This window comes from Aphelocoma coerulescens, chromosome 7, assembly GCF_041296385.1.
Source record: "Aphelocoma coerulescens isolate FSJ_1873_10779 chromosome 7, UR_Acoe_1.0, whole genome shotgun sequence".
NCBI lineage: Eukaryota > Metazoa > Chordata > Aves > Passeriformes > Corvidae > Aphelocoma > Aphelocoma coerulescens.
The window spans coordinates 34140473-34161186 of NC_091021.1; the positions used below are offsets into that span (position 1 = coordinate 34140473).

Consider the following 20714-nt stretch of genomic DNA (forward strand, 5'->3'; position numbering starts at 1 on the left):
GTTGCAAAAACTGGGCACATTGAGCCTTTCCAGGTGAGCACGAAGGAAAGGGAGTATAAAACTAAAGTGTTTTTAACCATATCTTGCAGTCTGATTGCCTGCTGGATCCGCTGTTCCTTCTCATAATATGCTTGAAAAGTTTTATCTGTGCCTCGAGGGCGATGAGCCTGTCTTCATTTAGGGATGCAACTGCAGATAATAGTGCCGTGCTGTTGACAGCTTTATGTGCTCTCAGCCTTCCTCTCTTATTTACTCACTCGGAGGTGTGGGCTCTTGTAAAAGCAGCACAGTTTTCTACCCTCCCAGTTATAATTGCTTCCTGGGCTGCTTTGTTACAGAGCCTGTTCCTGGAGCGTGAGGTGAAAGAGGCACTTTCTGCCATTATAAATTTTAGGGTTTTTTCTTACATGTGATTAAACCTGGATAGTCATTATGTTTTTTCCCTAGGTTCATAATCAAAGAAACCTCGAAGGAGAGGTTTGTAACTATTATGAGGGCAAAAGAGGAGGTAGGACTTGGTGTGACCCTTTTGTTTATAAACAGTTGAGGTTTCAGTAATCTCAGATATGTAGCTGAAATTTCATGAGTATCCAGAAATACTAAGTAATAGAACAGTGTAATGAAGTCAGTCATGACTGTTCATCACTTAAAATACATTTTTAAGACATTAGGTGTAATTCAGTACTAAAAGAGTTACAATTTACGGATTTTTATGGATTATTATGTCCTTGCAAATTCTACATAATAACTAAAATTTCCAGACTTTTCCTTTATTATTAAAAAAAAAAAGTTTATTTTATTTTCCTTTCTAAAAACAACAGTTCCCTGATTTGTATTGCTCATGACATCCCTCATGTGCCTTCTTTTGCTGCTCATTCTGGCAGTGGTTCTTTTGGTTGGTGGGTTTTTCCTCACCAGTCCCCACTGTCCTACCTTGTTAGTGGAAGGGCTTTTGAAAATATGCCTCTCCTCAGGAGAGAGGCTTTGATCCAGGTCCCTTGGTTCATCTACTGCAGAAAGTATTTCTCCCTTGGGTGGGGGTGGCCCAACAGATTGATAATTTTGGATCTCCTAGCTTTTGGGTGAGAAGCAAGAGTCAGAAACAGGAGTGGTTCATTCTGGTGAGGCTGAAGTGGATGGACCCAAACATCTGCCAGATACTTCTCTGGCCTGCAGAAAAAGGAAATCTGACTTCTTTGGGGACCCATGCAATTTGTACTGTGGGAAATAGGTTCTGTAGGTAGAGACTGCTAGAAAATATGGGGCAACAGTCATTAGTTCTGTTGATATATTTGATATATTACAGCTTTCTGTTGATGAAATTACCTCATTCCTTTTTCTTACCTGCTTCAGAGAGCAGACTAGAGCCAAGATGTCACACACCGAGCTTGAAACACATTTCTTTCTTCTTTGCTTTCTTGGATAAATTTTTAAGTTAGTTGTTCAAGTATTACACTTTCCAGCCTGCAGCCTCGCCACATGCTGTTCTGTAGCACATTCCTCCATGGGCAGGTGGATGTTTGACATGAAGTCAGTCTGTTTGATGCAGGCTGTGGGTATTGAACCAAGCTGTGCCTCCCTCCATGTCTGTCTTGTTTCATTTGCTCCAGGTGAAGAAGTACCACATCACCTCTGTTCAGAGCTTCCCCGGCCCGAGGTGGTGGCTTGTGAAGTCCCTTGTGCGAGGGACTGTGTCATCAGTGAGTGGTCCCCATGGTCCCCATGCTCCCACTCCTGCTCCAGCAAAAACGCCGAGGGCAGTCAAAGTAGGAGCAGGTCCATCCTGGCCCTTCCAGCTGAGGGTGAGTGCTGAACATTTCTGGACTAATCACTGTTTGTTCCTTTAATGCATGGACTCGCATTCCCGAGCCAAACTGGTTTTAGATCAGAGCTAATCCCACTTCCACAGGAATCAGGGATAATAGTGAATGCTTGTCTCTGCCTAGAGACTAAGAGATCTTGATGGGCTGGAATTCATGTGTCACTTGGAGAAATTCTGTCATGTGTCACTTGGAGAAATTCTCACAGTTCAAAACTATTTACTTCAGCCTCTGAATTGCTGTCTGTTGAGGGCCTGTCTGGATGTAAATTTAGTCCTGAAGAGCTTCATCCTCTACCAGTAAAATTGCTGCATGACAGACTCACCATGCAAGTGTCTTTATATGGGAACATATTAGTAATGATTTAAAACCACTGAGCTGTGAAAAATGAGGAAATGGAAAAGGACCTACTTTTTTTTTTTTTTTGAAATGTAGACCTGGAATGTGTTGACCTGCTTGTTTTTCTATTTTAGTCACTAAATACCTCTTGATTAATATATGTCATTTCTTCTGGATCTTCATGGACACATCATGTATCTGTTTTTTTTACATATTAACATCAGTGATACAGCTATTTAAACAAACCATTTTGTACTAGAAGTGTAATCTTTAATACAGTTACACATATGGTAATTAATTTATGTGTTAGTTTATCACACAGGATTTGAAAGGTCCTGGATCAAGTGCATAAAAATTCATAAAATGTGAAGAGGTCCAATAGACTAAAGCCTTGTTGACACAAAATACCTGCTAGTGCCAAAACAAGGTGCAGTTAATGCAGCAGCAAAACACTTTCAGATGCAAATCTAGTTCAGGACAAGCTCTTTTAAGTGCTATTTTGTAAATTATCATTAAAGCCACCCACTGTTTCTGGGCTAATGTAAGGACTTGATCTTGCAAACCATTACTCATGTGAAAGGTCTGTATTCACATAAACATCCTCATAAGCACTTGTGAAGAAAATTGGGGCCCTTCAGGATGGAAATAATTGTTGATTGAATGATAATAACTACTACTAAAAAAGTCTATGAGCTAGAGAATAATTAAAACGAAAATACAGTTGGTTTCATATTTTCCATGGAAGTAATGAAATCCAAATAACAGATAAAACATGGAATTACGAGAGTGAAATTGTGAAGGAGTGAATTCTGGAAGTAAAGAAGCACTGTCATCTCAACCTGAAAGGCACTAAGCTAAAAGTGATATACTCTGAGCTGAATACTTGGAGTTTCTTGGGAAGGAATAATTAACTATTAACATCAAACTCCCTGACTTTTTCTGTGCATCTTTAGCAATGGTGTAACAGTTTGCTGTGCAGAGTCACACATCTGTGTACAGACAGTGATTGAAATTCAGGAGAGTGGAAGTGGAGTTAATGCTATTATCAATATTAAGGCAATGTTAAATTACCTGCTTTCTCTACCTTTTTCATATCCAGCTCACAGCTGAGCACCTGACTTCTACAGAGCTCTGGTACCTCTGCAAGGGCCATTTCGTGTGGCCTCTGTCAATGAAGGAAGTGTCAGCTGAGGCTCTGCTGTTGAAGGACATATGGAAATTTTGGGTCATTTTCTCCAAGCTCTTCACCTGCTCCCAGAATATGACAACCAGGAAGCTGTTGATGAAACTTGGGGGACCTGATTTAAATCAGGTTTTAAAAGATAATTCTTTATGCAACAAACTTCTGAAGCTTGGTGCAAGGGGAGATTGCAGAGCAGGCATTCTCAGCAGGTGTAAAATGAATTACAGGAACTGCTGAACATCATAAAAAAAAATCTGTAAATGGCTACTGGAATGGCCAGGCAGAGGCATGTTGTCCTTTTTTCTTTGTACAAAAGTTGTCAATGAACTGCAGAAAGTGGGCAGGCCCTTGTGTTCTTTATAAACAGCATCTCCTGCTTGCAGTGTTGCAGGCAAGTTTGGATGAGCCATTTCTTACTATGTTAAGTTAAAACTGCCTCGTTACTACTCTCTTGTGTGTAGGGAAGCTTCCTGAACATATTGTAACTAACGTAATATTGAGAAAAAGCCACCCTAATTTTTCCCTGGGAAGTTCAAAATTCGAGTTGGATATTTTCTTTAGATTTTGTTTTTTTCATTCCAAATGGATCAGGCATTTTGCCATTTGCTTGTTACAATTATCTATTTTTAAGATGTGTCTCAAACACAAGAAAAATAACTGGTTTGCATTTTTCCTGCCAAGCCACATTCTTCAGGTAGTAAGTTACCTGGGGCATTTTCTACTCCATCATCATGCTAAACATTTCTGAGACTGAGCACTGTGTGGAACAGTCCATTTTCTTGAAAGGATGAATGGTAATGTGACATGATTATCCAGTGGGTTAGGTAATTTCTCTCTCTTTTTCTTTTCTTACTGCTATTCATTGTGGCCATTTGAGGCCTTACCTTATTTCAGGAGGATCAGTGCTGCAAGGCAGTGGGCATCCCTTCGACATCCCTTCATCTCTGGTTGATTTTGGTAGGGTGTAAAGGTGCCCTGCACCTCGTGGTGTCTGGCCCCAACACTTCAGCTCTTTCAAAACCTGCAGCACTTTGGCTGTGTCCCAAGTTGTCCGAGTTCTCCCTCCTGGAGGACAATAGTTTTGATTTTAGTAATTTTTGCTTCTTTCTTCCTAAAATGACAATGCTTACTGTTAAATTTCACTGCATTACTCGGTAGCTTTTGAGCTATGATGATCTGCTTTTATGGATAAATTCAGGCTGCTGGCTGTAGTGTTACAGCTTCTGGGGAGGCTCTTCCAACTCCTGTAGTTTGGGGCTTTGTCACCAGTTCTGACAAAGTGCAGCAGTTTAGCAAAATCTTTGGACATGAGTTTGAAGGATGGTGCTTCAGAGAAGTGAAGGCTTCATACTCAAAACGTGTCTTTCAAGTTTCCCCCCTCCTTGATTTGCAGATGTGGGTTTCATTTGATACATGCTGCTGTCATTACAGTTCGGCATCCTCTCCTGCGCAAATCTTTAAGGCAACGCATGGAGTCCAAATATGAGAGAGAGATGTTCCTCCTTGGGAGATGAGCAAGGAGAATGAACATAAAAATAATGCTTAATTTGTCTTTAAACCTGATTGCATGTTTGCCGAGTGATACTGGCATTTAAACGGAATTAACTTGGCTGTGTGTAGGAATTATCAATAAAGTAACTCAGAAATATACTTTGCCTATTTCTGTTTCCATTATGCATTGGAATACAATTTTATGCAAGGCTAGTTTAATGAGGAAACAATATTTTAGAAGGTTGTTATTGCAGCCATAAAGGTCAACAGCCTTATTTAAGCTTTATTTATTTATTTTTTTAGGGGGGGAAAAAAGAGAAGGTATTGTGCAAACCTGACTTTTAAAAAAGTGTTTCGATGTATTCCTTTTGCCACACGCCATGAGGTAAGGATATGGTGTTCTCCTGACCCTTTCCAGGTGGAAAAGCCTGTCCCCCTGAGCGAGCCCTGCAGGAGCAGCGTGCCTGCAATGAGCACCCGTGCGTGCATTTCTTCTGGGAAGCATCTCCCTGGAGCTCCTGCTCCGAGGACGTGCTGGGGACTGCGCTCAACGCCACCATCAGCTGGAGCAGGGAAGCCACCTGTGGGGTGGGCATACAGACGAGGAAAGTCTTCTGCATGAAGGGCAGCTCTGGCCAGGTCACTCCCAAAAGGTATTTAAAGAAAGCTTGTTAGTGTTTATTTATAAAATATGTTATGTATAACAGCATTTTCTGCAAGCGTATGGACTCTGCAGGATTGAAATAATTTCATTTCAGGACTAATTTTCCAGTACTACTCCATCACTACTATGTTGTAACAGGTAAAGAAACCAAATATTTAACTTTCCATGTAAATCCAGACAAAAGGCACACTTTCAATGGTGGAGATTTTTTGCTGTAGCTCCTCTGCTACTCTAATTTACAGTTTTCTGCAAATATTTTCCCTGAAGGACAGGCGTGAGGAAAATATAAAATACATTTGAATATAATGTTCAGCAATGCACTATTAGCAGGGCTCTAATAAAATAGAAAAAGTAAATAGATTTTGCATTATATTTACACTCCAATAAGGCAGTGCCATATGTGTGATCTGTATTGTTCAGCTGGTTTATATAACTTCCATAATGTGATAGCAACACAACAAAATTACGTATTCTGCAGTAGAAATATCCCAAATTTTGCTTTGCTTTACTAAATGAGGAAAATAAGTAGCGCAGATGTGTTCCTTAATATCGAAAAATCAAGATGTTGCTAATTATTTTTGCACCATTAATGAGTCTAGAGACTTAGAACTGAGTTTCCTTTCTTATAGTAGCTCTCAAAACAATCCTGTTTGTATAAGCAGACTGTGCTGATTTTAGTAAAGTTAATTAAAATTCTTGAGGTTAATGGGGTTAATTAAATAAAAGGAAAGAAATCTAGTATTCATGTATGTCTCAAATGCATATATATGCTTGAACTTTACCTAATTAAACATGCTGTTTATAGAGCTATATAATGCCTAAGATAGTTGTTTGCCCTCTCCACTTTTGAGGTGGTGTAAGAGGAAATGGAACTGAAGGGGGTAAGTAAACACTTAAGGAGCTGAATCATGGTTTTAAGATTTGTTTTTTTCTTGTAGGAATTAGTGGCATATTCCTCCTTCAAATGGAATCATTTTGGGTTGCATGCATTACTAAGTATTGTTGAGTGATCTTTTTAATAGAAATTAATAAGGAGTGAGAAAGAGTAATTCCCTTCTTGTTCACCCACTTGATATGCAAGATCTGCCTGATCCCATAAAATTGTCCCTTTTCTGTTCTTTGAGTCCTTATACATTAACTGTGTCTTAAACTTTTATTAGTATATGTATGACACGTTTTCTGTGTAGGAGTTTAAAATGAATGAAGAAGATCACAGTGCTCTTCTTACTGTATTCATTTGAAACTATTTTTGTATTCCTTGGGGGTTGAAAGTTGAGGAATATGTCATCAGCCCTTACAGACAGATGGTTTGAAGGCTGTTGCATATAGTGCTATAACAGGACTACTTTATAAACATAACTACTCTGTTTCTTTGGTAATAAATATATCTGTTTTACTCCCATGAGCTTTGTGGTTTTGATGTCACAGACAGAGTTACATTTAGCCTGTAGTCATCAAGCTGAGCTCCCCATTTAAAAAAAAAAAAAATTATTCTTTTTTTAATCCTTGAAATGTACTAAATTCAGCTGGGTTGCATGAGTGTGAAGGAGAAGAAAAATAAGGCTTGCTCTGGCCAGAAGCAGTGTCTTTGGTATGGCAGTATGCTCACTGCCCTGTGAAAGTCTTAGAAATAAAATCTTTCTCCATGTTTTAACTTTTTATTTTGTTTTTACCCGTGTTTGGATCCGTAGGTGCCCGGAGTCCATCCGGCCGGAGGCGGTGCGGCCGTGTCTCCTCCCCTGCAGGAAGGACTGTGTTGTTACCCTGTTCAGTGAGTGGACACCCTGTCCCACAGCCTGTCAGCCTGGTAAGCCTTTAAGAAGTCAAAATTTTGGCGAAAAATTAGGGAATTGGCCTAGAAACATATGGCAGATGAAGTTCACACCAGTCTAATAATTTTTAGGGCATTCATCTGCGTGAGTTTTGGACGTGAGCACTCTGGACCTTGACTTTTGAGCTGATGTTCTTGGGCAGGCGGGATCCTTGTGAACAGCTTGGGAGATGTAAATTCTCTCTGCTGGGAAAAAGTTCCTTCTGGTTTCTGCCTTCAGAGTCAGAATTCCAAGGCCCCTGTGCTGTGTGGCTGCACATGGAATTGCTTACATATGAAATGTAACTCTCTTGACCAACCTGGCTGTACGTAACAGGGTTGTGCAAGTACCTCTTGTGCTTTGTGTTTTCTCAAGGGCCAAACATCTCTTTAATCTTGTTGGTCACCTTTGAGGCACTGAGTGTACAACGAAGTTTCTTTATAATCATCTAGTGTTGGGTTTTCTGACAAATTTGTGTGTTTCATTAATTATTCAGATGAAAGTCTGCTCAGTTATCAGAATATTTCATTATTGTTGGAAGTTTCCTTGCCCTTCAAAGATTCTCAGTGAATGCTTTATCATAGTCCTTGTTAGATTTTACAGGAAAATTAGTTGCTTTCTAAAACAGTGAATCCTGTTTTAATTAGCAATTTATTTTTAGACTTTAAATGAGCTGCCTATGAAGGAGTAGAATAAATTACCTGGTAAATTACTTTGTTTATTAAATAATAGTCTACAATTAAAATGAGAAGAAATTAATTATTTAACCTCCTTGGCAGTGTTATCATTTTAATATAATTCTAAATTAAAACTTCTTAGATGAGGGAGTTTGTTTTTTCCTAAATCTGTTATTGATATGGCCGCATTGCAAGGTTCTTTTTTTTTTAATTTGCATTGCACAATTAAAACCTCAGCACGGTAATGAAATTTCAAAGCCACTATACATACATGAGTTGTTAGGAGTGTTGTTTTTTTTCATAGAAAAGTTGTATTTAATGAAAGCAATATACAGATGGTGAATTACTAATCAGATCAAGCAGGAACAGGTATTGCTTGGCAGATTTAAAATTAATTGTGTACCAGCAGAAGATCAGAACTTAGACAAACATGGAATCACTAAATCAGCTTTACACAAAACTTTACCAGTTGAGCTGTCTGTAGTTTATCTGAGGAAATACATCTGAGTTTACCATCTGACAATAAAAAAGCTGACATTTTCCCTACATTTAAATGTCATCAGACAACTGTCTGTCTTCTGGCAGAAGATTATCTCCTGCCTCAGTAGTGCAGACAGCACTGAACCTCAGGGCAGTAACAGATGGACGGACAACATAATTCACAAAGGAAGTGCCCCTGAATCCAAGCACCTGTTGGGGAGGCAGGAACAGGGAGGTTGTTGCAAGTTATTGATTCTCTGCCATTTCAGATACTTAAAGGTGGCAACTGTCTACTGCAGTCTCTATAATGTATCAGTTTTACCTGGTCTTTGAGGATGGATTGAATAAAGAATCAAAAAATTAGTAGGGTGGTTTCAGAATATGAAATGGTCTGAATGAGCAGCAGGTAGATATTCCTCTGCTTTTCTGAAGGTGAAGGTGGCCTGGAGAGGTAACTGCTTTCAGCATGGGTGAGGTGCTCCCTGGTCTGTCAGCATAGATGTAAAACAGGGAGTTTAAAAAAAGCAAGCAACTAACAATAAATTTTTCATCTCCCTTCTGAAAATAGATGGTACCTGTAAATACCTTGTCTTCTGGGCATTGGTGGTACAGGAGGAAGGTTAGAAATTTCACAGTTACTTAATTCTCTAAACAAGTTTACATGAAATGTTAGATAGTAGCTGTCCTATTTTCTCCCCATGCCTTAAATCAGATTTGAAATGAGATGGGGTAAAAGTGCATAAAATGTATGGTGTGCCACAACAAGAAATTCCAATGGCCTCTACCTTGTGTCAGTCCATGATCTGCCACTTCCAATCTTCATAAACACCCGGCTAGAGCTGGTCAAAGTGAAAGACTTAAGAGCTCTTATCTCTACAATGATGTTTGACACAGCACTGATTTTGGTGACTAAAATCTCAGAAAATCTCTGAAAATCTTAGAAAAATTGTCCTTGTTTTTTGTGTGAGCAGAGTCTTGTGTTGACCAGACTCTGCCTTTCCATCTGGTCAGGAGCAGAGTGTGAAGCTCAATGTTTTCTGCGGAAGCCAGATACAGCACATGTTCCAGGAGTGAAAAGGGATTTTGTCCCTCACCTGAGAATGGTAGTGCAGCTCTCTGAGCCCTGGGCAGAGAAGCCCTGGGGGTGAAAGACAGAGGAAGGAAGGATACAAGATCCAGGGAGGAGTTAAGAGTGGGTTGGTAGGAGTTCTATGGCTCTGTAAGGAAGGAGAATGGAGGCTGGTGGCACAGGGATGGGGAGTGGAAGCAGAGGTAAGGCACCCCTGAACTTCTCAACAGCATTATCTGAGTTGCAAAATCAAGGACACAAGTTAAGATGGTCCTCAGATCTTCAGGCCTGATTTTTTTTTGGGAGGGCAGACAGGCATAGCCATGCTTGAAATCAGTTTGGCTTTAAAAGGACAGTCCTCCACAGTTCTAGTACTCTGGAAAAATCAGGCTATAGCAATTTTAACTGAAAATATAAAAATTGTGCTTATTAACATTTGTAAGGAATGCTATAGAAAAGCCAGTGAGGAAATTCAATTTTGAAAATGGGGTTTGAGTAAAGTGCAATAAATGTTGAGGATAATTTAGTTTCTTGAGGTGGAGAAAATTACTGTGGGAAGCTCATTTAGATTTGGTCCTGATTAATAGGAAGGAAATGGGTATGATTCTAATGGTGGTAGATAATTTGAATGAAAATCATCACAAAATGATAGAGTTCACGATTCTTGGAAGGGAAGGATGGCAATATCAACAAGACATAGGAAAAAGATAGACTTCAAAAAACTGCAGGAATTGGTATCTACACCGCTTGGGAACACGTTCTATGCAGACAGGAGTGCAGAAGACCTGGAAGCTCCAAAAAAGCCTGTCCAAAGGGCTGAAGCCCTACTGGACTGTAATTTCTATTCTGAAACTGTGCTAATAGCAAGCCAGTAGCACTGGGGAGCAAGGCATGTGTAGGTCTGTGATTTGCAAGCTCAAGGTTCAAACCTTGATGAGAGAACACCACACACATCTAGAGAAGCCTTTTTTTGTCTTACTACCAGAGTTGTTCAGGATCTTGTTTCCTTTTGCATTGTCACATTGTTTTACAAAGATTAGAAACAAGAAATCAAGAATGCAAACTAAGCTAGAGGATATTAGGTAGTGGAAATTGCATAAGTGGATTAAAAGTAAGGGGAAATGAATGAAATGTACTTTTTGAGAAATGAGAGAAGCACAACATTGGCAATGTGCAGTTGCTGCCATTGTTTCCTGTCTGCAGCCAGGAGAAGAATGGACTAAGGAATGTTTCCATTGGGTAACTATTCCCATGTCAGTGAGGTTGTGTGAATAAGAAGGAAGCAGTAAAGTAATTCCAGAGCATCACGTGACTGTCTTATGGGGGAGAAATTAAGTGTTAAAGAACCAGAACTCAATAATACCAAGGCAAACCAAACCAAAACTCTCCCTTCCCCTTCACTCCCCCAAAAAGAAAGGTCAAGAAAATTGTAGATTACTCATCCTAACTTCATTATGTGGAAAGCCACAAGAACAAGTTATTACTCAAGATATAAACATTTCAAAAATCAGATTGTAATAAACTGGCTAGTAAGGAGTTATTGAGAACAAATTGTCCCCAATAAATTTAATCTCCTCTTATTTTGACAGTGTAGCTGTTCTAATTAAGGGAAGTGGTAGATTTTTGACACAATAAACTTTTATCAGGAAGCTGAGGAACAGTGGCTTAAATTAAATCACTCTTAAATGGGTACTCAGCTGCTTTAACAATCTCACAGTGGGTATCACAGTGAAAACAGTCTGTGTGTGTCTCCTTTACTGCCTGTTATAGTGTATTGATACATGTTGATAAGATCCTGTGAGCCTTCCCTCCTGAATGAAAGTCAGCAGTTAGAAATGCTAAAACTCATACTGGGCTTGCCAAATTCCTGGGCACGCTGTATGTGTATGTAAGACCCCCGAGGGGTCACTGTGCTGTGCCCTGGGGAGGCTGCAGGTCCTTGGGCAGTGTTGTGAGAAAGTGAGCAATGAGAGGGAATTGAATTGGACCTACAAAGGACTGGGAGTGCTTGGTTTAGAGAAGGGAAAACTTTGAGTGGATGCAAGGCATTGCAATTTTGCAACAGTTGTGCATTAGGTGGCAGGGATAAACTCTTTTCTTCATGTAGTGGACAGAAGAAAAAACAGTTTAATTTACAGGAGTGATGGTGTGGGCTAGATTTTAAGAAAAGGCTCTTCGTGGGGCTTTACAGGCACCAAATCAGACATGTGAAAGGAGACTGTAGGAACCTGTAGAGCTGCCTTAGTGGCTGTGAAAGAAGCAGGAGTGGGATCTCTCTGAAAGTGCTTTTCCTGCCCCAGGGCAGCAGCCATGGTGAGCAGCCTCCTGCCAGGTCCAGTGTCCCTTTGCAGGGGTCTCACGGTGGTGGCACATCTGCCAGTGAGGGCTTGTATGACTTGGTATTTCTAAAGCCAACGTTTTTCTTGGCTCTGTGCTTGTACTTTGTGTTCATGGTGTGACTTTTAAGTTTTCCTTGTACTCCATTGTAATTTTGCTGCTGCAGCTTTGCCCATATTCTGAGCTGGAAAAATAGTACTTGTAGTGGGTTTGTTGGCACACTGCTTTCCTCTTTCAGACAAACTTGATAAAGTCCACTATTTAAAGATGTTTACGTGGTCTGTAATCCTTTAAGGTGTTCTCCTGAGATCCCTTTTTACTTTTCTAGCACCTGTTTTTGAAGTGTGAGTCAGTATCCAGAGAAATACAAATGCCATACGCAGTGGTTAAACCAGCTCTCAGTTTGCACTTAACCACTTACCCAGCCAAGGATTGTGTTTGCTTTAGCTGTAGAGATAAATAGATAAATCTTGTTCTTGTCTTTCCTGCTGCATTCTGTGCCATGGATTTTGTGAACTGTGTTTCTAGATGGATTGATCTTGCATCAACTCAGGTTAAGTAAAGAGTTAGCCTCTGTTGGTTGCAATGGTTTTCCTATCAGGAAGTTATCATCTCTAATTTCTAGAGCCATAAAGATGGGTTACTGGTAGCAGCCTGAGATCACCTGAATGTGTACTCAGAAACAAAACTTTCTATTATGACAGGTTATTTCTTTGGTTTTATTCTTTTCCCTGGTTAAGGTGTTTATTTTCTTGTTTACTTATTTTTTTACTTGATTTGGTGTTCTGTTAAATAGACGTTTTTTTGATGCATCTGTTAGGCTGTTGATTTACCAACCTTCCAGCAGCTGTCCTGCTGAACTACTGGTAATTTCAAAGGAAGAAATGTTACAGAGTGCTCACAGTTTCAAAATATAAATGAAACACAGAGCATATTTCTAACCAAGGCAGCTAAATCACTAACTTGGGGTGCCAACTGTGCCTGAAAGACAACTTCTTTCTTTGCTTTTCAGGCAATGCCACTGCAGTTAAGCAGTCCCGGTACAGGATTATCCTTCAGGATTCTGCTGGTGGGGGACAGGCGTGTCCAGACACCTTGTATGAGGAAAGAGAATGTGAAGATGTTCCCACCTGTCCAGTGTATAGGTAAAAACTGTTAGCTTGGAATAAGTCTCTAGTGGGTGTCCACTTCTCCAGAAAGGACTCTTGTCCCGCACAAATTTCACCAGAAAATAATGTTGGAAAATGCAGAGTTTGGAGCAAATAATGTACCTTGGAAAACGTGTGAAAGTAGAGTTCAGACTGGAGATATCAGCAGATCTGGCATCATCAGAACAAGCACCAACAGACACAGCTCCTAGAAATGGTAACCTCAGGGTCTGATGTGTGTAAGGAAGCTGTTACTGGGAGCTCCCCCCTCATTGTATCTAAAATCAATGTAAGCTATTTTGGGACCACAAGCCCTAGAGTGCCTTAATCATAACTGCATTCTTATTGCAGAAACTCTTGTCTTTTCCCCTGGTACTCTCCCTCCAGTGAATACTACACACTTACAAAGTTCTGATTAGACAAATAATACAACAGAGCAGCTACTCACTGCTCTTCATTAAGATTCTGTGGCCCATCTGTTGTGCAATATTAGTAAATAGAAAAGCCTTATATCTTTGCATATGAATCTCCAGCCTGTACATCCCACAGGAGGTGGTCCTGGAACAGAGTGTGGAGCTGAAGGCGGTGCCAGGCAGGGGACACAACGCTCTGCTCTGCCTGGTGCTGTGGAAAGCTGCTTCCCGGTGTTGCTGGCTGGCACATCTGTGAGCATGGAAAGCAGGCTGGGGACATCATCACTTGTATGAGAACAGGAGGAGAGCCTGGTGACAAAGCCCACTGGAGCTATTTCCTATGTATCTTACGTCACTTTGAACCATGCCCTGCATTGTAGGACAAGGATGTAGCTTCCTAGAAGCTGAACCTGGCATCTGAATTTCAGTTCCCAGTGCTTATTTCAGGAGTAATTACAGCTTTGCAACTCCAAAGGCCCCACAGCATATTCGTAGCTAGAGTTTGTGCCTGGATTTGTGTTCCCTGTCTTCCAGTTCTAACCACTTCAGTGTTTGCTGTTCCTGCTGCAGGTGGAAGAGCCACCGCTGGAGCCCCTGCGTGCTGGTGCCAGAGCCCGTGAGACAGGGCCTGCCAGGGCAGAACGAGGCGTGTGGGCACGGGCTGCAGTCCAGGGGTAAGATTCCTCCATCCAGCCCTGCAGCGTTTGAGGTGTTGGATGTAGCATTTAAGTAGGGTCCTTGCTCTGTTGCAGTAGATAATTTGGAAACTAACTGAAGTACTTTATGACATAAAGTGTTTTGGGAACTGCATCCATTATACAGTTCTGCTGTGCTGGGATTTAAAGTACCACTAATGCAATATTTTGGAGTATAGGAGGAGATCTGTGCTTGATGTTCAAATATCTTAACCTGCTCTTCTGCCCAAAGCTGAAGCGTGTGAGCTTTAAATGAATTATCTATAGGCCTTTATGAAGTAATCCATTCTTTGTGCTAAAAATGGAAAGGATAATTTCCTCATGATTTTGAATTTTACTAATGATTTGCCTGAGGCCTGATTTTCATTAAGACTGTTGAAGAAGTTCAACGTGGGTAAAGGGTTTGGGCTTCTGCCCTTGGCATAATTAAGCATTTAGAAATTAGTGGTCCCATTGTCTGAACAGAAGTGTTGAGAAGAATGTCACTGTTCAGAGTATGCATCAGAGTCTGTAGTGGTGGCTGCAGATGGCTGGAGATGTGGCTGTTATCAGTCTCCTGGGAAATACAATGAAACCTTTTACAAAAGGTTATTTTTATTGAAAAAAAATTGCTGTACAGGTATGCTAACTGAGGAAACTTGACATAATAATTTACTCCTTCACAAAGCTAGAAGCTATTCTTTAGAGATGAAATGAATTTCTTATATAATCTGGAAACAAAGGAAAAGAAAGAAAAGCCCTGACAGTATGTGGGATGTATCTGAAAGAAGAAATGTGTTTTAAACTGAAACTCAAAGGAGTAAATATCTTTAACTAGGTTTTGACCACAAACCTTTCCACAAGGTTTTCAAATCTGTAAATTGTATTGTTCAGTCTCTGTGTGAAGGGATGGTAATCTTTATGTTGTAGTAGGTACATGAACTTTGTGTTAATCTTACTCTGACAGAATTAGAAGTATAGTAGAAGACTGTCACACTTACTTTTACTCTGTGGAGAGCCCTCCAATAATTACCTAGGCTATGTGCTGTTCTAGGGTAATCATGAAAAACATACCTTGGTGGGTTTAAGCAAAAATCATTTCAGTGCTGCATTCACTTTTTGTAATTAACTGTGGCTTTTGTAACAGCTTCGGCTTTCAGAGTTACATGTAGTGATAGAACCACTCTGCTGGGTATTATTGAAGATGAGTGGGGTCTCAGGAAAATGAGTTCTCAGATGAAACCCATGGAAGAAGATTTTTAACGATATTTTGTATGAACAAGGGGAGCGATCTCCACAGAGAGATCAAACCAAGCTGCTGACTCTGACCATACTGTGTCTGGAAAAGAATCTGCTGGGTTTTCAGCAATTCTGTATCTTACCTATCAGGAAGGTGTTTAGTAAGGGAAACTTTCATAAGGGTTTTGTTAATACCTCTCCTTGCTGCTGCTTAAACTCCTCAGGAGTGTGCAGAGGTGCTCTGTGCTGTCAGGGAACAGCCCTTTAGCCAAGGGAGGTGTTTGCTTACATGCCTTGCAGGGGCTCTTCATCTTACAAACCTTGACACTGAGGGATTTCTGATCCTGTCCTTCTTCACTGGGAAGGGGGTTTTGGATATACTTCTGAACTAGCATGTGAGATGGCGCTGGGGATTTGGGCTTGTTCAGTCTGGAGGAGTGTCTAGTGTGGAGTTCACAGATGAGATGGAGCCACACTTGCCAGAGGTGCACAGTGAATTAAGAGAAGGTAAATCATAGGCTGGAGTGAGAGAAACTCCCAGGGTGCCCAGAGACAGAGACTGTCGATTCCTTGGAGATACTGAACAGTTAACAAAAAAGGTCTTGAGCAGCCTTTTCTAACTTTGAGGTCAGTCCTTCTTAGAGCAGGGATTGGATCTTCAGAGGCCCCTTCCATCCCAAATTACCTTGTATGAATGATACTGCGAGTCTGTGGGTGTTTTCAGGGGAATCTGTGCCATCAGCAGAAGAATCCCAGGTGTAAGAGATAGATGATGCCTTTCTGCAATATTCAGGCATCTGTGAATGAGCTTGCATTCAAGGCATCACCACCACTCCACACAGTAATTGCCTTACATAATGTGCAGCATCTTTAGCCAGTAAGGGCTTCTTCTCCAAAGAGTATTCATATGAATTTGCCTGGTTCCTTTTTTACCATGTGACAGCAATTACCCTTTTACCTCTGAAGATAATCAGTCTCGCTGTTCCTTGGAGCATCCATTTTTTAGATTTTTTTTTTTCTCTCTGTACCCTGACTGTCATGTAAAAAAGAGGATTTTAGTTTTCAGTGTCTGTCATATCTAGCCAATTTTATAAGAACATTGAATTCACATAAATTACTTCTAAAGAAAAACAGTATGTGTTTATGTGTACCTATTTGGGACAATGACTGTGCTGAGGGAAAATGAGGTCTGAAATGACTTTCAAGCTCTGTTCTTTCTCTTGGCTACATTCTGAGCTAGATACTTAGAGGTCCTGTTCCATGAGTGTTTTCACTGAGATTGCATGTAAACGTACCGTGTAATATGCAGAAGATATCAGAGTTTGTCTGTGAATAATAAGCAGAATAGCCAGATGACAGCTGTCTGAAGCTGCAGTTCTTATGGTTTTATCTTGGAAAGGTATTACACTAATTACAGTAGCATTTCATTTTTCACATCAGCTTCAGTGGACTAACTTACTCAGCAAGCAGTCGTATAGGAAAGGGAAAGGTAGCCTTTAGGACTAATAAATACAGTTGTTATTTAAACTTAATTGAGGCATGATTGGCAAAATGCCCCCAAGACAGGGCACTCAAGTAAAACAGGGTGGGAATATTGCTGTTGCTTGACAGTTACACAAGACAACATTTCTAACAGTAAATGAGGAGCTTTGCAAACTTCTGTGTTGCTGTACAGCTGTCATTTGCCTCCACCAGGAACTAATTTACTGGAGGGTGTCAAGGCTGCGAGAAAAGGTCCTGTGCAGGGGTGAGGGCAATCCCAAGCACAAATACAGGCTGGGTGAAGGATGGATTGAGAGCAGCCCTGGGAAGAAGGATGTGGGAATGTTGGTTGATGAGAAGCTCCGCGTGAGCTGGCAATGCGCACTTGAAGCCCAGACACCCAACCTTGTCCTGGGCTGCATCCAAAGCAGTGTGGGCAGCAGGTGAGGGAGGGGATCCTGCCCCTCTGCCCTGCTCTGGTGAGACCTCATCCAGCTCTGCATCCAGCTCTGGGGTCCTTAACATAAGAAGGATGTGGACCTGTTGGAGCAGGTCCAGGGGACATCACAGAGATGCTCAGAAGGCTGAAGCACCTCTACTATGGAGGTAGGCTGAGAGAGTTGGGGTTACTCAGCCTGGAGCAGAGAAGGCTCCAGGGAGATGTTGGAGTCCCTTGCAGTGCCCTGAAGGGGCTTTGAGAGAGCTGGAGAGGGCATGGAGTGACAGGGCAAGGTGGATTGGCTTTAAAGTGACAAGAAGTAGAGTTGGAAGAAAGTCTTAACTGTGAGGGTGGTGAGGACCTGGCAGAGGTTTCTCAGAGAAGTTGTGGATGCCTCCATCCCTGGAAGCATTCAGGGCCAGGTTGGATGCAGCTTGGAGCAACCTGGGATAGTGGGAGGTGTCCTGCCATGGCAGGGAGATCAGAATGAGATGAGCTGGATGGTGTCCAGTTCAGTCCATTCCATGCTTCCATGAGAATCACTTCTTCTGCAGGGGCACTTTGGTGAGTTTCCTGTTCTCAGATGTTTGTGATGGAGGATCCTTCAGGAATGACCCCTCCTTTCAGTGCTGACATGAAGAGCCACCTGGGACGTACACAATTTTTGGGGAAAAAATGTGTTGCTCGTTATAAGGGATTGTTAAGGTTTAATTAGTGGATGGAAAGCCTGTTTTAAGCAAGTGTCTTTGAAGGCTGCTTCAAACGCCATTGGTAGCATAAATAGACTTGTATTAAAGAGCAGACGGGTCTAATGAGACTCTGCATTAAAAACTGGTCCTGGAAATACACTGACAACATGATTATAAAAAAACAAGTTACTTTCCAAAAGCTGCAGCAGTGGAAAATGCCATGTCTTATTTCTCCTGCTCCTGCCACTTTGCTTTGATTCATTTGGAGGATTTGACCATATTTTCCCCTGTTAATGAGACAGTAAGTCCTTCTCAGAGCTGTAGCTCCCCATCATAAGAATACAGAAATGCTGTGACACAGAGCAGGAAATATTTTTAGAGATAGTTTATTGATTTATGTACAGGAAAACAACAATGCAGACTCACCAATGCAGCAATAAGAAGCTACTCCTTTGCTTTGGAGAGCAGAACTCTCCCTGTCTCACGAGAGGGCACGGGATGGATCGATCCTGGACAGCCCCATTGAGCATCTCAGTGGTGTATTTCTTATGGTTGCTCTGCTGCCAGACCACACAGGATGTATTTCCTTTCCTGCTTTAGCTGGGTTGTAAATTCACACCACATGGACTTTGCTAAGATGGTTAGTGTTAAATATAATCTGTTACAGTTGAAAAGTTGATGTATGAATTGACAGTGAAAACGTGGGATGCAGGCAGCAGCAGACTAAAGCAATTCAAGGTTCCTGTCTCCTTCATTGTAGGTTTCTGGCTCTTGCTCTGGAGCTTTCTGATAGCTGTAGGGACATTGCAGACAAGACTGGTTTTAGACTGATTCAGACCAAGAGCTTATCATCATAAGAAAAAAATGGTAACAATCTTCTATCTAAGTTTCCTGAGTGGGTCTAAATGCAGTGATAGTTCCAGTGAAATCTTATATAGGCAGTACTGATCACAAGTCTAATAGTGACCAAGTTAATGCATCATATTAAGGAAGATGAAAGGATGAGTTTAGATATAGCCTGTTAAGATTGCATCTACACAAATATTTCAAGCAGGTATCCTTTAGCTGTATTATCTCATGTATTATCCATCAGTAACCCTGTAATGGCCATGTACACTGTTGTTGTTTCTCCTGAAATTATTTTGTGGTAACCTCTTTATAATGAGATGTGCCATCAAAAATGCATCAGTGTTACCCTATTTTTTTTGCTCATAAGTCACCCAACAGTTCTTATTCCCTGTTTGTTTTGTAGGTAGTTAATATAAGTGCTGATTAGCTAAATTAACACATCATTGTGATTTGAGTTGCAGAATGCTTTTTGCACAGAATTTCCAATTTCAGGAGGTACGTATTAGAATCCTGTGACAATTTACAGGCTGAAGGCAATGTGATAACCTGAAGTTTACAAGGAATGCAATTATGATAGTAAATGTGGTGGAGACTCGACTGCTTCAGTTCACTGGTGATGTTTTCTGAGTAGGGCTCTGTGGTGCAGTCCTGTGTCAATTTGTCCATCTGACAGCAGCTTACCTGTCACCAGCAGCTCCCTCCAGTATTAGGGGGGAGGTAGGACAGGTAGGACAACAGCACCTTGAGCCTTATTCTGAGTGATGCTGGGTGTTCATTAGTTGATCAGTGTTTTTTCTGCTGGTTCTAGTCCAGGGTGTAACAGGCGGTTGCAGGGACACAAAAGAGCACAGTGAGCTGAACTTGACTGGTCCCAGCCAGAATCCTGGTCTGGAAGGCACCTACCTGGCAGCTGGTGGCACTGGGAGCAAATAATTGTGGGGAAAAATAATAACCAGGGTAAAGACAGGAGCTGAGACTTGTCTATGATCTGTTTGAAAAGAAAGTTTGTGAAGCAGAGTTTGTCTAGGACGGCACTGAGGTTCAGGAAGGAGATTGCCTTTCCAGGACAAAGAGCCTTGGTCTATTTACCAACCATATCTGCCCAGGGCTCCACCAACAGTTCACAGATATAATTACTCTACATCATACTGCAAATTCACAAAGGATATGTTGTATTGTTATCCTCTTGTTCCTGATAATGCAATTTTAGCTTATAAACACGTGGAGAGTAGCAAGGTGGTAAGAAACAACCAAACCAGAATTGATTCACTATTATTGTCTTTGATAATCTGATTTCTTTCCTTGACAAGGCAGTGGGCTGGAGGTCAGGCAATAATGTAAGTAGAAAGCAGCACAGATCATATTCTCTTGACTTCAGGAAGACATTGAGTCCAGTCCCACGTGACAGTCTCCCATGTGCAGTATGAGAGTGTGACCTAGAGACATGCAGGGCGAGTTGCTTGTGCAACTTGTTGAAAAGACCCATTCCAAGCTCTGTTATCACTCTTTGCTGTCAGCCAGGAAGGCTGTTTCAGGTGGCTTCTGATCAGATCCTGACAGCTTCCCATGGGACACACGCACCCTGGACTGTTGTCAGTGCTGTCACTAACAGTCTGGATGATGAACTAGAGAGCACATCTGTAACACATCTGGGTAACTGCAAATCATGAGTACTTTGAAGGGCAGACCAAAAATACATGTTGGATAAATTGAGCGTGCTCTGAAATCAGAAAAGTGAAATTTTCATTAAAGAAAAAAAAGTCATATGCAGCACTTGCAGTGTAGAGAGGTGGGCAGCAGTACTGTAGAGGAAAGTCTGGAATCCAGTCTTATATGAGTGGCATTATCCTGCTGTAAAAAAGCACCTGTTTTGCTTACAGGTTTCCTTACATTTTCCTTCTCATCTCCAA

General features: G+C 41.2%; 1 protein-coding gene across 1 annotated transcript in view; it reads left to right on the forward strand.

Annotated features, from left to right (window-relative positions):
- Positions 1 to 20714, forward strand: part of THSD7B (thrombospondin type 1 domain containing 7B) — a 326451-nt gene that overhangs the window by 188188 nt on the left and 117549 nt on the right. The window contains exons 9-13 of the mRNA XM_069021259.1: positions 1611 to 1802; positions 5252 to 5486; positions 7189 to 7304; positions 12884 to 13016; positions 14003 to 14106. Coding sequence (XP_068877360.1) covers positions 1611 to 1802; positions 5252 to 5486; positions 7189 to 7304; positions 12884 to 13016; positions 14003 to 14106 — 780 coding nt within the window. The remainder of the gene's footprint in view (positions 1 to 1610; positions 1803 to 5251; positions 5487 to 7188; positions 7305 to 12883; positions 13017 to 14002; positions 14107 to 20714) is intronic.